Here is a 15635-nt window from a genome sequence, read left to right as displayed (position 1 = left end):
GATTTTCTGAGCACATAGGTGTCGCATGAGATAATAATGAAAACTGATTGTCTCGAAATTTGAAATCACGTCAATTGACCGCAAGCTCTCCTCTAAGCCTAAGTTAACAAAAATAATTCTATCCGTCTAGGCATAATTAAAATTGAATTTCATTTCAAATGTATCTCGGTACCGTGAGACCGTGATGCACTTAATAAAACGATCACGGTAGCCAGTGGTGTTATAAAAACAAACATGGCTTCGAATCGAATGCTCCGCACGCGCCGGCTAACTGACGAAACATTTATTATATTTTATTTACGCTTCATGTCAAGCATTTACGCCACTGGGTCGAAGAAAATGAAAAGGTGCTGAAAAATGGTTTTATTTTAGAATTCTTAATATTATGATCGAGGTCAGAAGATCGTACATAAATGGCTATTAAAACCCTATCGTTCTGCTACTAATTATACTAGTAAATTCTATTAAATAGAAGAATGTAATTTATTTTCCTCTTTCTGGTTTAAAACATCATATTCAGATTTGCAAACCCAACTCTCACCAAAGAGGGAGAGCAAACAAACAGTTTTTTTTTTCTTACCTATGCTGATAGCCTTGAGAGGCTATATCAGCTTCTCCTTGACGTGTAGGTGAGCTCACAGCTTAAACCGGCAGTGCTTCGCAGAATCTACCACCGGATTGAAAATGTGACCCACTGAGAAGATCCGGCGAGAAACTCAGTGGGCTATCAAACAGTAGAATAGTACAAATGGAGTGCATTCATGAATACCACGTGAGTGGTGCATTTCATATTGTAATGGCTCGAGGTACATCTAAACAGCTGGTGGGCTGTGTTACATATTTTTCCGACGACACCTCATTTGATTAGATAAATTAAAATACACGTTGTAATATTCATTGTAATATATTCGCATTCAGCAGCTCCAGACGATGATTTTCTCTAGTGTTATGGGCGAGACAAATACAGATATCCAAAATGAGATCAAGTACTCCGAAAAGCCCAATACGTGGGTCGTACGGACGACGAAACTTTCTAATCTAGTTACTGCTACGAACTAACTTATAGCGACCTTAATTAGACCAGGTGGAATAATATGACCAGTGACAAAACTAACGAGGTCATTAAGACTTACATGTCATACGAATTCGAACCACAAAAGGATCTTTCAAAATTTTTATATCGCCTTTTTTTGTTTTTTCAGCTCCATTTCATTTTGGGTGCATCCCATTTCATTTTGTTCTTAAAGCAACTGGCTTTTCGATGTTTGGACTAATAGGTATTTTAATCGCATACCAAAAACTATTAAAACAAGATTTTTAATGTGTGTCTAGTCGCTGATAACCGGATTTTAGTAGTCAAATTAATATGAGCATATTTAAATCGGTTCTATACAATAAATAAATAAAAAGACATACTTAGGACGAAGTAATAAATTATAAGATATATATCTGATAATTACCTACTAATTAAACTATATAAAAACTATTCAAGTTAAACTTACTACCTACATGTATGTTGCATTATAGCTTTAATAATTTCTATAGGTTACAAACTTAGTCCTCAATAGTTCATGTTTACACCGATAGCTGAATAAATTGCGGGTTATTCAATTACTTAATTTAACGTTTTCGCTTTACATTGCCGATCTAGAAGAATAATTACCTAATTATTAAATACACAGCGATGTTTTCTTTTATATAAAACAAATACTACTAAATATGTGTAAATATGTTCATATAGAAATAATAGAATAATAGTTAACGCGTGTGGAATTGAAAATATTTTTACCAAGCGTTCCGTCGGCGTTCGAACACGGGATGCATTGCACCCCGTTAGAATTTAAATTCAATTATAAATATTCATTTTGGTGACGTACAAAATTTATTTCATTTGACTTCTCTCACTTTTGACGTCGTTTGAATAATATCTTTACATAAGTTACACGCTATTCTGAATTTGTAAATTTTAAACCACCGAACCGGAGGGCATGTTTTTTGGTATTTAACTTATTGAGCTAATTAACCTTCAAAATTCATTTCACCTAATTTTTCGGTTTAGGCGTCTTAATAATTTATATCGTACGAAATATGTACATTTCCTAACATTATAAATTAATAATAAAACAACCATTCTCACAATTATCAGTCCCATTAGTGAAAAAGAGATAGCAATAAGATATCGATCTCTCGTCGAACACTCACTTAATCTCGAAAAATTTCTCCATTTCTTTCTAATGTACTTATTGACTAAACAATTAATAAACACGAAACTAATTTTGTAACTATAAACTGAAACATCACCGATGCAACTGCTCGAAAATAATATAAAATAGGCCCATTGAATGTTCGTCGTGGAGCACATCGGTCGCCATATCCGAATTCCACTCACAGGGGTGCATTTGGGACCGAATTTAATAAATGAAATAAGAAGTACTTTTGAACAAATTTTATTTATTTATTTAACTAGTTTATAGTTATTGTTATTGTGGTCATAAGTTTATTGGTTTTTATAATGTTAGTGGAGTCATATAATTAATTTGAGAAACCTTATAAATAATTTTGTCTGACGTACAAATTGAAAATTTACTCGTCTGTTGTTAACTAAAATAATAAATGGTCAAATAATAGGTTTAGAGTATTAAAGCAGTGGCTATTTTTCACGTACCAAATTAGACAAAATTAATGCCAAGATTCGCTTGGTTGTTATGATACTGAAATGACGATGAATAACTGAGAAAAAAGAAAGCTGTGGCACTTTTTTGTTCAATCTAAGCGTCAAAACATATGTATAATGTCTCCAGGGCGTTTCATGAGCGCTATGATATGTTTTTCCTTAAACTAAGCGATAGCTGAGCTAGATTATTGTGCGTTGGCATTGCAGACTTTTATGAGCAACGGTAACAACTCACCACCAATCAAATGGACCGTATTGCTTGCTCGTCTGCCCACAAATACCATAAAAACAACAATAGCTACTATTTGTAAACAGTATCAATTTAACTGGTCTTATTTTTGAGATACAGAATTATTGATTACAAATATAGGTATACTCTGACACATTTTGTAAAGTTAAATTAACACAAACTATGTCAGCATTGGATACCGGTTTTCATTTACGCGCGTATATATTTTGATTACAATCAACATCTTTACCGGACAATTTATACTTCCAAGTAAATTCAAAAGTGGCCTATCTATTAATCCTGAACAAAAAGCATTTGCTTATATCATAATGATGATGATGATAATATGTACTTAGTTGGATTTTTATGCAATCTGCAATTAATTTCTTTTTAATATACTTAATATTATTTACCAGGTCGTATTTCAGTATAATGAATGATTACGGTTATTTAAATTTAGTAACAATTGTGTACTGCTAAATTCATCTCTGTGCATGCACGCTCCGCCCATTACAGCTACGTAAAAGTTGGCGTTCCTTCAAAATATCTCGTTTGGAGGCCATTTTGACGATCGGGTGCAAGCGAGACGGTATGACCGACGATTGCATGCGAACGAACGAGACAATTATGCAAAGTTTGTTTAGTTTTAATGTGAATAGTGAAAGTGCGTGGGGACAATACATTGAACGTTTTGTTGATGTGTGCACTACAGCGGATCTTTCGAAGCGATTCTGGAAGATGGCAGTTAACCTGACCTGATTTAAAATTATCATTATATGTACTTGAACCGAAATAAAAAAAAACTTTCCTTTCGTGTGTTGTTCAATGTTCAAAAAGTTGTATTTTTTATTTTGGCGAGTTGAAAACGATTTGTGATATTTACGTAATTATTTTTATTAAACTAGCCATAATCAATCTTTATCTCGTAGTTTGCTATTTTTTATATTAATTAAATTACGATATATTTTTTTGCTTAACTCATGCCAAATGATGTAACTTCTATATGAAATACCTACCTATTAGTATATTATCTATAGCACTTAGGTGTCAAAATAGGCAATAAAATGAAAACTCAGCTATTTCAAAGAATTTTTACTCGAAATTGAAATTTTACGTAACATCATGAATGCTTAAAGGAAATTCTTAAACTGTAACCACAAAATCCGCATTTACGAGCACTCCATTCATTCGACCGCTTTGAACGCCTCGTAAAAGCCTCGCTCACCATGAAATGACGTCAGCTAACTGCTGTGACGTAGCGGTCCCGGCCTTTGCCGCTAGATGGCGCTGTACAATACCACACTAGTGGCGCTCGTAAAAATAAATTTTATTGTTATGACGAAAATAAAACGCTTGTCGTCAATTTAAACATCATTTTACTGTGTAATAAGATTTATTTTATGATTAACAAGTGTCTTGATGAATTTATATAGCTCGAATGATGAATAAAGCAATAAAATCCGCTTTTATGTTCGTGTTATCGCTTTTCTATTGGCACTTTATGTCGGTTTTTCATAAACGAATATGTGACAACGTAGTTATTATGGAATGATCGTAAAACTTAATCATTAAAATGTAATATAAATAGATACTTCCACATATGTTTACAAAACAGGTTGTTGTACATCTCTTTTGATAATAATTTTAATGAGCAATAACAATGTAATTTGTATCGCATCGTAAATTACAATTTGACGTTTACGACTTAGCACTTCATTATTGTTACTATTATCATTGTTTTATTATACTTACTTACGAGCATTATGATAATTAGTGGATTTAAATATTTTTATTGTCTCCAAATCATTTGGTATATTTTCTTAGCAATTTTATCCCTCGGGCTGTCACACTTTGCTACTCGGGTAGGGGCCCTCTATTGAATTCTAGTACACAGCGCCAACAATAGATGGCGCTATAAAAATACTTTCATAATTTACATTTTGTCTGGTTGTACTAAATTCCAATTGAAAACAAAAATATCAAACTCATTTATTTTTAACGAAGCGTTACTGGTGAGTTCCTTAATTAATACTTATATGTAATAAAAGGGTGTAGTTCCGAATTTATTTTCTACGTATTTAATGTAGATGGCGTCAGTGTCACACTAAGCCCTTAAAAGAGGACTGTCCATAGAATAACAAGCATTACAGAAAAGAGCCTCACACATTTTTTTTTTAAAACAAAACTTTTAATCCTTGTTAACCTACTAAGAGTCAAATGACGTATTTAAATCAATTATAGATTCCTAGATCGTGGATGTACCAATTTAGGATTGTAATATTCTTAAACGATTTCTATTAGGTATTAATAAATCAATTTCAATCAATCAAGCGTAATATTTTAGAGTGAGAAATAAATTTACAAATATATTATTGCAGCATTGAAAATGCAACCCAAATTCATTATTTAATCACGAGTCCTTTTTTTATTGACCGAAATATTACAGAGTACGTAACTTTATTATTTTAAAGACACGAATTTCAACAAAGAGGGTGACTGCAAAAATGGATGCAGTCTTGACGAGACAGACACCCAGGCGCTTAAAGGACCGAGGGTAACACTACATACCGACACGATAAAGCCGTAAGACATAAAAGCGACTCCTTTATCTATATTAAAACGTTTTGATACTTTAAACAAGTCAATAATGGTTCAATAAACGTCTAAAGAACGGCATAATAACAATCCACGTGCGCGGGCCGCCTACGTCAATAAAGTTTCGAATTTATATCGAGGTTTAGCCCCGGAGGCGTATACGAAATAATCTGAGCGGTGTTTACTGGGAGTTCTACAAACGGGGCACTTCACGTGACGTTTACGATCGTTCGAGTGGTAGTAAAAATTATGTTTACGATGAACGCGGACGCGTGCCATGCGCAAGCGCCGCCCGCCATGCGAAACTCATCACATTTGCCGCTTGAATCTGAATGAGACCGCACACTTGCATATTACCATCTTTTTTTATACTAGTTACATTGTCGCGATAAGGAAGCCGGAATCGTTTTAGCGTATTGTTGCCGTACTGTTTGTAGTCGTGACGCAATAAAACAGCTTTTTGGATTGTTAGTATGGCGAATCTCGTGACGGATCGCATGAAAGCTTTAGGATCAAAGCTCACAGTGTCATAATAAGTAAACAGAAAAGATTTATTAAATCTATGTTTTTGTACATGAAAATAGTTAATCTTAGAAAAGCTGTCCAGGTATCACAATGTCCTTCCTGTGTTAATGAGACTGATGACTTTTCGAATGATGGGCTAAAAGAAAATATAAAATTACGATAAAATTAAATCATCAATAATAAATTATTGTTTTTGTATAAATAACAAATAAACCAAAAATATAATTATATATAAACATATCGAAGCTCGTGGGCTTCAATATTTTTGTATAGTGAATTTTATATGTCTATGAGACTACTTATACAAATATATTTTATCATTTTCGATCATCAGACCAACAATTTTCTATTTAGACGGAATTTCCAATTAGGTCTGATTTAATAGAAGATTATTTATTTTCTTATTCGATTTCCATTTTGTTTATTGTTTAAGTTGGCTAAATGGATTCACGGTCCAACTAGTGGGCTAATAATGCCAACCTTGAGACAATCGGGTCTAAATGATGTCTCATGCTTAAGCCGGAGGTTATGGCTACTTCGTGACTATGAGCATATTAGTACCCCATAAGGCGCTTTACCAATCAAAAAGGCATAGGTACCTAGTTGTCGATAAAAGACGTGAATTGAGTTTTAAACATAAAATTACGCATTGGCCGAAAGATGTTACACACATGAAATCATGTCTTATAACTATGTTGGCGGTTATTCTGCTGCATTATACTAAGTCCAGTCCGATCAATCTTACTGGTGGTAGGACCTCTTGTGAGTCCGCGCGGGTGGGTGCTACCACCCTACCTATTTCTGGCGTAAAGCAGTAATGCGTTTCGGTTTGAAGGGCGGAGCAGCCGTTGTAACTATGCTTGAGACCTTAGAACTTATATCTCAGGGTGGGTGGCGCATTTGCGTTGTGAATGTTTATGGGCTCCAGTAACCACTTAGCTCCAGGTGGGCTGTGAGCTCGTCCACACATATAAAAAAAAAAAAAACTTGTATCGGTCTAGCAGATTAGTGCCGTTCAGTCTGATCGAACAATTCACGAATTCACTTTAAATAATTCACATTCGTCCGTGAATCACGAAAAACTGTAAATCATTCGAAATTGCCGAAGTAGTAAAATTAAAATAATAAACGCAAGATCGAACCGTAAAAGTAGCTTTAATCTTTCGACTCTCAAAAAACTTAGAAAATGTTATATTAATTTGTGTAATTGCAGCAAGTAGGTACATGATCTCAGGCTCTCCACTGTTGAACATAGCCCTCTCCAAGTGATCCATGGAGATATTTAGCCTACTGTACCACGCTGGCTAAACAGGTTGGTACAGGGTGTAATTTCGAGTTTATTTTATTTTTATTGCTTAGATGGGTGGACGAGCTCACAGCCCACCTGGTGTTAAGTGGTTATTAGAGCCCATAAACATCTTCAACGTAAATGCGTCATCCACCCTGAGATATAAGTTCTAAGGTCTCAAGTATAGTTACAACGGCTGCCTCACCATTCAAACCGAAACGCATTACTGCTTTACGGCAGAAATAAGTAGGGTGGTGGTACCCACCCGCGCGGACTCACAAGAGGTCCTACCACCAGTAATTACGCCAATTATAATTTTGCAGGTTTGATTTTTATTACACATAGGTATTAGTTTTCCTTCTCTTGCACTGATGTCCTGTGCATATTCCTTTAATTAGTTCTTACGACTCCCTGGGATAGTATAGAGGTGTTAACACATTATATTCTTACTCCGTCGTCACACGAACGTCACAGCACAGCAAGTACATGTGTAATATAAAATTTTTCACTGATTTTCTGACCGGAGAACATTCTAATTAAATGATAAAGCCGACGATTCTCGCTGTTTAAATACAAACAACTTACTTATTCTTAGGTACCATAAGCACTGGTCACCGACCTCGTCGCTTGCGACGAAGGGCTCGACGAGCGAATTAACCCATAGACATAGTCCACTGAGTTTCTCGCCGGATCTTCTCAGTGGGTCGCAGTTCCGATCCAGTAGTGGATTTTGCGAAGCACTGCTCTTGCTAGGCCAGTGTTAGCGACATTTCCGGTTTGAGCCCCGTCAGCTCACCTACATGTTAGGGTGAAGCTGAAATAGCCTCTCAAGGCTATCACCATAGGTAGGAAAAAAATACCTATTTTAAGTTTTATCATCAGATTAAAATAAGTCTTCTTTCATTCCGGAGGAGAGATATGTTGGAGGCTTATATGACAGTGATTACCGTCAATGACGTTCTAGTATAGAAAGTTCTAGTATATTTTTTTAAGATGAGACCGCTACCTATATTAATTACTCTGATGTGATTGCGTGCCGATGACAGTTCACTGCATAGTTTCTTAGTTTATTTAACAGTATTCAAATGTTTTTAGTTGTAAATTTTTGATATTCTGATGATGGGCATTTTTAACTAGATAATAGCAATCGTTAATACCCATTATAGCTATAATTGTCAACTAAACGATTGTTAAATTCAGGAGAACAGTTGGATATGTTTATTTTTATTTTTTATTATTATTTAGATGAGTGAACGAACTCACAGCCCCCTGGTATTAAGTGGTATGTGAACTTTAATAGGTTCGAGCTTGTAAATTACTAGACAATAATAACTTGCGTATTTTGGCTGCGAAACAGTACAGTAGAAATTTACACCGTATGTGTCAAGGTGGATGGTGCCATTGTACCAATTACTACCAGATGGACCATAAGCTCGTTCACGGGTTTGTGCGATAAAAAAACTAATTAATTTCTTACTGCATTGGAAGCCTTCAAACTAGAGCTATGTATATGCTCTCTTCTCTTCCTGAAGTTTTAGACGTATCTCAAATAAACTAGTACAGAGTTGTGTCTTAAAGATTCAGTAGGTACTAGTTTATTCGTCTTTAACGTAAATATAAGAGTTCAAGTAATATTTTAATAATCTTCACGAATTGTAGAGCCTAGTGAGCCCACACAGGTACGTAGCGCAAGTCTATCAAGTCCTGCGCTTTGGTTTGATTTAAAATTGCTGTTATTATACAATATAGTTGAGACACCGATCTCAAGGTGAATGACCGCTTTCGTGCTGTGATGACCATGGGCTCCAATGAGCAATGCAAAGTGAACGTGTCTGCCAATTTATAATACGATAAGTTAATAATATAAATAGATAATTATCATTTATGCTTTTAAAACACTTGTCACAATCGTTTTGTGTTATGCGAGTTTTGGATGTAGGTACCCATGGGCAATCTTGTGTTGTTCCATTAATATATAATTCAATTCTAATTTATTAATATTTTTCTTAATTTCTAGTTTGGTGTCGTGATTTGGTTCTGGTTCAATAAGTTATTTTGCAAGTTAACGAAAACCTGAAATAAGGTAAGTTTTAAAAAATCATAAAAAATTTAAGTATATTTAATTCATGAAACGTAAACCACCATTATCTATTAATTAAAATAAAAGTGTTAAACTTGTCATTTTACATATATCATTTTTAATAAATAAATAAAAAAACGTCTCAATACCCGGATCTAAAGGAAATATTTACATACGAAGGCGCAATAAAAATGCGTTCAATTCTTAAGGGTAGGGCGCACCATTCATTCGTTTGACGACTTCATTTGGTCGCGCGAAGTGAACTCGCGATAATGCGCTATTGTTTACCCTCCGATAGTGCGTTGTCCACTGCATGCGCTACACAGCGCGAGACCAAGACCGCTATACACTAATCAGCCCCGCTCGGATGATAACCGTTCCGCGCTCGACGCGCTGTCCCTTTCGCTCTCGAACGGGCGCCTTAAGCAAGAGAGCAATAGAAACATCACTCGTAAAAACAGGTAGTAGAAGAAATAATAATCATCTTTACGACTTCTCACTCTATTCAGCACCTTGTTACGATACTGAACGCTCATTGTGGCACGGTCGACGAGTGGCTGTAAAATCTTTTCTTTACTCGCCCGTTTCACTAATTGTACGTTTATGAGTTTACGACTTTTGCGGCTTAACTTTTTCGTTCTATTCATTTTTGAGGCTTTTGTTGAGGCTCTTCAAAAGTTTTGTTACGCGGTCGTCCGAAGATACATAAATTGTTAAAAGAAAACATATAGTTTATAATAGGATTTGATGTTATTGAGTTCTCTCTTAAGTCATATAAATGTCAGTTATTAACCTAGGTATTCTGAAGTAGAGCAGCTAAAGTTCTAGTTTGTTTGACGAACGTTCGCCACGTGCTCGAGTGGGTGTGATAAGGAAAGGAAAAGAGAGCGTAACTGATAATATTTATAGTGATTAGCGAAAAGGGGACGGAACAATAGTCGTTGGGCTGCGATGGTAGCAGTGAGCGCGGGGCGGCGCGCGTGTCTCAGCCGCGCTCAGTACATTGCGTGAGCCGCGTCGCGCCGGTCGCACACGACACACAGCCGCGCGCTCCCGCCACACGCGACGGAAAACTTCGCTCGCGACACAAGCCTCCGGCCCATACACCACCACGATCACTTCTGATTTCATACAGTGGAGACGCGCTCTCGGCTGACGTCCTGAGACGAGCCGGCGCCGCAGACGAAACCGCTTAAAAAGTCGTAAAACCCGCGGCACGCGCTCCCGAGTCGTAAAATAATCGTAAAAAGTAAACACACGTCAACTGGCCTTTATCGCCGACGAAGCCCATTATGACGCTTTAGTGACGTTTAAGAGGCAATAAAATTAATAAAAATAAATTACGTTGTCCGTATTTGGTGTGACATTGGCGGAGGTCGCGTTATCACGGCGCGCGGGGCCGCGATGACATAAGTGTTCCCTGAGTGACGTTAGTGCCTGTGACTGGTCACGATGAACTCTTACTTCGAGCAGGGTGGTTTTTACGGGGCCCATGGAGTGCACCAGGGCGGCGGTGGTGGAGACCAGTACCGCGGCTTCCCTCTGGGCCTCACGTATGCACAGCCACACGCTTTGCACCAGCCTCGTCCTCAGGATTCACCGTACGACGCGTCTGTCGCGGCGGCCTGCAAGCTCTATGCTGGAGAGCAGCAATATCCTAAAGCAGATTGTTCAAAGCCAGGCGGTGAGCAGCAGAATGGCTATGGTGGGAAAGAAGCCTGGGGCTCAGGTCTGGGAGCACTAGTGAGGCCGGCAGCATGCACTCCTGAAGCTCGATACAGTGAGTCGTCAAGTCCTGGTAGAGCGCTTCCGTGGGGCAACCAGTGTGCACTTCCGGGATCAGCAGCATCAGCCGCGCAGCCAGTGCACCAGCAGCCTACTAACCACACTTTCTACCCTTGGATGGCCATAGCAGGTTAGTAAGTTAAAAAAAATTATCTCGATCACAACTCTATATAAATTGAATATGCAATTTCGAAAAGGGCACACCTCTGAAAATGTAAAATGTTCAGGAAATGAAAAAAAACTGATTATTTTCTAAAGCAGTGTAAAATTTAAAATATTAACTTTTGAAATATATTTTAAGTGTTAATTAGCAATTGAAAATTACGGGAATTATTATAAAATGGGTGTAGGTAAGCCTCAAAACTACATGTATATGAAAAAACGTATTTGACAAAATATGCGACATGTGCCCTTTTCGAAATTGCATATTCGATTGAAGTGTATTATTGCGATCGTAGGTGCAGTTTTTTTTTTGATAAAATTAATTGCCGAAGTCTCTACCTATTAATATTGTATATTACATATTTGTTTACAAATATCACTGAAATTTATGATTCTATATTTAAAAATATATTGCGTTTCCCATAAAAAACTCGTCAACATTTAATATACATAAGTGGAAATGAGAGGCGTAACAAAAATATGTCACGTCCGATACCCCGTAAAAATCACTAAAATGCTGCCATCCTGTTTGGCACACATAATCGGGCCACTTCAGAATCGTCCATTAATGTTTCCTAAGAGTCCAATACTAACCGGCAGGTAGCCGACAAATCAAGTGTCAATAAAAAGCACATAAAACGAACGACCCTCGTTAACACCTTATTAGTGAGACAGATTTGAGTACCATTAATAATTTTATTGCGGACAAAACTCAGGATCCTCCAAATTACTAATTTGTAACGATAAATTGATATCAGTGATTTGATCATAAAATCTTTGGTGTAGACTTCCTGAATGTTGATGGTTCGTAGCAACGGAACTGGTATATAAATTATAGAGCTATGGAACTGGATTATTTGAAATAAAGTTCTCGTGTCTTAAAATTTTTTTTGGAACAAAACTAACAAGGTTTGTGAATTAAAATACGATTTAATCTTGGACTGGACTATACGGAGATTTAGCAGAACATATTATACCTACTTTTTTTACCGGACGACAAAACACTAAAATATTTCGAGAGAATGTAAAATAAAGAGACAAATATGTTGTCGATATTTACTTGTGTTCTCTTTTCTGACCCATAACAATTTAAATTAATTTTATAAATACATTAATAAAGCTAAGAAATAAAATAAAATAAAAGTTATTTATTATTAAAAGTTGTATATTTATTTTATTACTATCTAAAAATAAATAAAACGTTTAACAATCCTTCAATACTTAACACATACTTTAAGATGAAATTTTTCAGGTTCAAAATTGATTGTGTAGGCATAAAGTAAAGCAAAAAGCGCTATTTTAGTGGCCCAACGAGGCAGGAGAGGTGCGCCCGCGCCGCCCGCCCGGGTCAATGGCCCGGTCTAGTTTTGGGCGCATTATTATTAACTTACTGCCACTGACCATTCGACAAATGACCATCCCATTAAGAGCGCTTCAATCTTCAAACATACGTTTCGGTAAACATTCAATTCATGCACTTAAAAGATAAAATAACGCTTTAAAAATGTTTTACAAAATATCTAATACGGCATATTAGTTGGTATAGATTAGAATTTAAGTCTTATAAGAATCGATTCTCTCTCATTCGTAGTAGTTTTTCTGGAAAAGAAGTCCTATTCGAATTTCGATTGAATCGATTAGTTCACCTGGGCCGGCGACGAGTAATTAATGCTACGCGTGTGGTCCCGCCTCGTCATAATTCATGCGACTTGATAAAAATTAAGTAACAGGGCCTAAAAAATAACAAAATAAAATGAGAAGTCGAACCGTCGGCTATAATTCACTGTGGGTTCACGCAACACAGGCCGCGAAACAATACAAGGACGCTTGTTGGACGTGGCATGTATGAAAAGTTCGGGCTTGTCCATGAACGGTCCCTGCTGTTCATTTGGACAGTTTGCTAATTTGTAATACCTGTAAAGTAAACCTTTTTTGGTATAAATACCTAAAACATAGGTAATTTGGTATAAATTCCTATAAATATAGAAAGAAAAAAAAATTGTGGAGCTGTAAATGTAACTAATTTAGTGAAGCAAACGATAAATACGGTATAAGTTGAAGCTCGAAATTGCAATCACATGCTCCCGATCTTACTGCTATATAATTGAGGACTTAAATTACAGGGCCGTGGACTTCTTTTTTTTAAATTTGTTACAAGCGGTTTTTAAATGGAACAAAATAAAAACAAGAAAAATTATTTGGTGGAATAATTTTCATTTTCAATCATACGACAATTATTATGACCCTTCAAACAGCGACTTGAATCTTTCTCTTCTTACTTGGTGCACATTCGTTCTGTAGAGGCTTTTACACATTCCGATTCTTCAAAACTTGATATTGAAAAATATCAATTACATATAGCAGATTATTTTACCTTATTACTGTACAAAAACAGAAATACTGTCAAAATTCCTAGTACATATTTAACCCACATATAGAGAAATCAGTAGGACAATGTAAAAAAAAACTCTTTCAATAGCTATGAGTACATGCTATCTTGTAACTTTTTTTTTATTGCTTATATGTGTGGACGAGCTCACAGCCCACCTGGTGTTAAGTGGTTACTGGAGCCCATAGAAATCTACAACGTAAATGCGCCACACACCTTGAGATATAGTTCTAAGGTCTCAGTATAGTCACAACGGCTGCCCCACCCTTCAAACCGAAACGCATTACTGCTTCACGGCAGAAATAGGAGGGGCGGTGGTACCTACCCGTGCGGACTCACAAGAGGTCCTACCACCAGTAATTACGCAAATTATAATTTTGCGGGACTGTATAAATCTAGTTAATCAGTGGTATATTTATATTTTATTTTCCTATTTAACTATCCACGTAATTTCTGTCTTTGGTACTTTTGGTATAAATTAGGAACCAAGAGGAACTAGACGGTACTGTACTATCGAGCGTAATAGTCAGGCATTCTGATTTGAAGGGTGAGGTTGTATAATACAAAGGAGATTTCAACCTCATACCTCAAGGTAGGTGTTGGCGTTCAGGTTGTGATTTCTATGGATTTTGGTAATCATTTAATGCGATATGGGCTACAAACTAAACTACATACTCTTTGCAATAAAAATAGGGGTCAGGTAATCGTGGCATAGCATACTAAACCACACAAGCGGGTATCAATGTTCTTTCTGTTTCTGCCAAGAAGCACTCATGCGTTTCAGTTTTAAGGTTGGACATTCCGTATAAAATACTTTGGTTTCACGCTATAAGATAGGATGTATCTTTGTGCAGTCTTGAAGCTTCCGTTTTCGCTAAACACTAGTTTTTCCGTGAATTTCCGGATCTCTGTACGCCATTTCCTTTTTTTTGTTGTTTGAATACTATAATCTTAAGTATGAACTTCAAACATGAAATTCAAGTTTACAACTCTTTTAAATATACAGTGCACGTAAGCGATTGGAAATTATATTTTATAGTATCCTTTTTGTTAAGTTAAACGGCAATTATGGCTCATATTTCAAGAGGCTGTGATCCGAAAAGGAATAAAAATATTGTGCAAACCAAAAGAAAGTGGTAGTCACATCATAGAATAAAATTCAAATTGAATTAATTACAGCCAATCTTAACAATAATGAACTATGATTGTGCGTTCCAAAAAAGATACGGAACTCTACAGTATAAAAAAAATTCCCTCACTCTTATTTCGTATCGTTATCTCGCAATGCGTTTAGTCGGGTTGAACGTATCAACTTGGCCCTATAATTTCAAAGCAGTCATGTACCTGTCATTATAATTGAATATGAAACTCATTCGGAATTCAAAACTCGCCGATTACAAGAAGAAATCACTGTTGACGGTGTTACTCCGTCTGCTCAAGGCTGCCGATCCGTTGATACCTAAATATATCAATGTGCGTATAGGCAGAGATATTAATTCCATTAAAGTTCAAGAATTAGAAGAATAAAAATTTCATTTATCGAACGCTCAATGTGTACAGCGGTAATTGCGTGCGTTACGTAATATGTACGTTTCATTTTCCCGAAATAAAGAGTTGCTTGTGTCCACTATCTGGTTTATAAGCTATCGGTCGATTTGTAAATTTGTTGGTACATAAAATCACGAAGCAGCAAACACACTGTCGTATTTATTGTAGCAGATATATCCGACCGGGTCGTGTTGAAAAGTACGCTGTGTTTTAATCCAAACTATAAACTACATATTTCAGATTTTTTCATCGAAATCCATTTTTGAATGGTTGAGTAAGAAAATTTTACACATACTCACTTTCATATTAATATTTAATTTGGTTGAAAACGTGTCCAAACTCAGAGGTAAAATCTGACCG

At 36.2% G+C, this 15635-nt stretch overlaps 1 protein-coding gene across 2 annotated transcripts in view; it reads left to right on the top strand.

Annotated features, from left to right (window-relative positions):
* Positions 1-10335: 10335 nt before the first annotated feature.
* Positions 10336-15635, top strand: part of Ubx (ultrabithorax) — a 145027-nt gene continuing 139727 nt past the window's right edge. Inside the window, exon 1 of one of the 2 annotated variants that reach the window (XM_012694101.4) lies at positions 10336-11306. In XM_012694101.4, coding sequence (XP_012549555.2) covers positions 10844-11306 — 463 coding nt within the window. In that variant the 5' untranslated portion in view covers positions 10336-10843. The remainder of the gene's footprint in view (positions 11307-15635) is intronic. The other variant, NM_001114160.1, reaches the window with a different exon arrangement.

Source organism: Bombyx mori, chromosome 6 (genome assembly GCF_030269925.1).
Source record: "Bombyx mori chromosome 6, ASM3026992v2".
NCBI classification, from domain to species: domain Eukaryota; kingdom Metazoa; phylum Arthropoda; class Insecta; order Lepidoptera; family Bombycidae; genus Bombyx; species Bombyx mori.
This window is presented reverse-complemented; position numbering and strand designations above follow the sequence as displayed.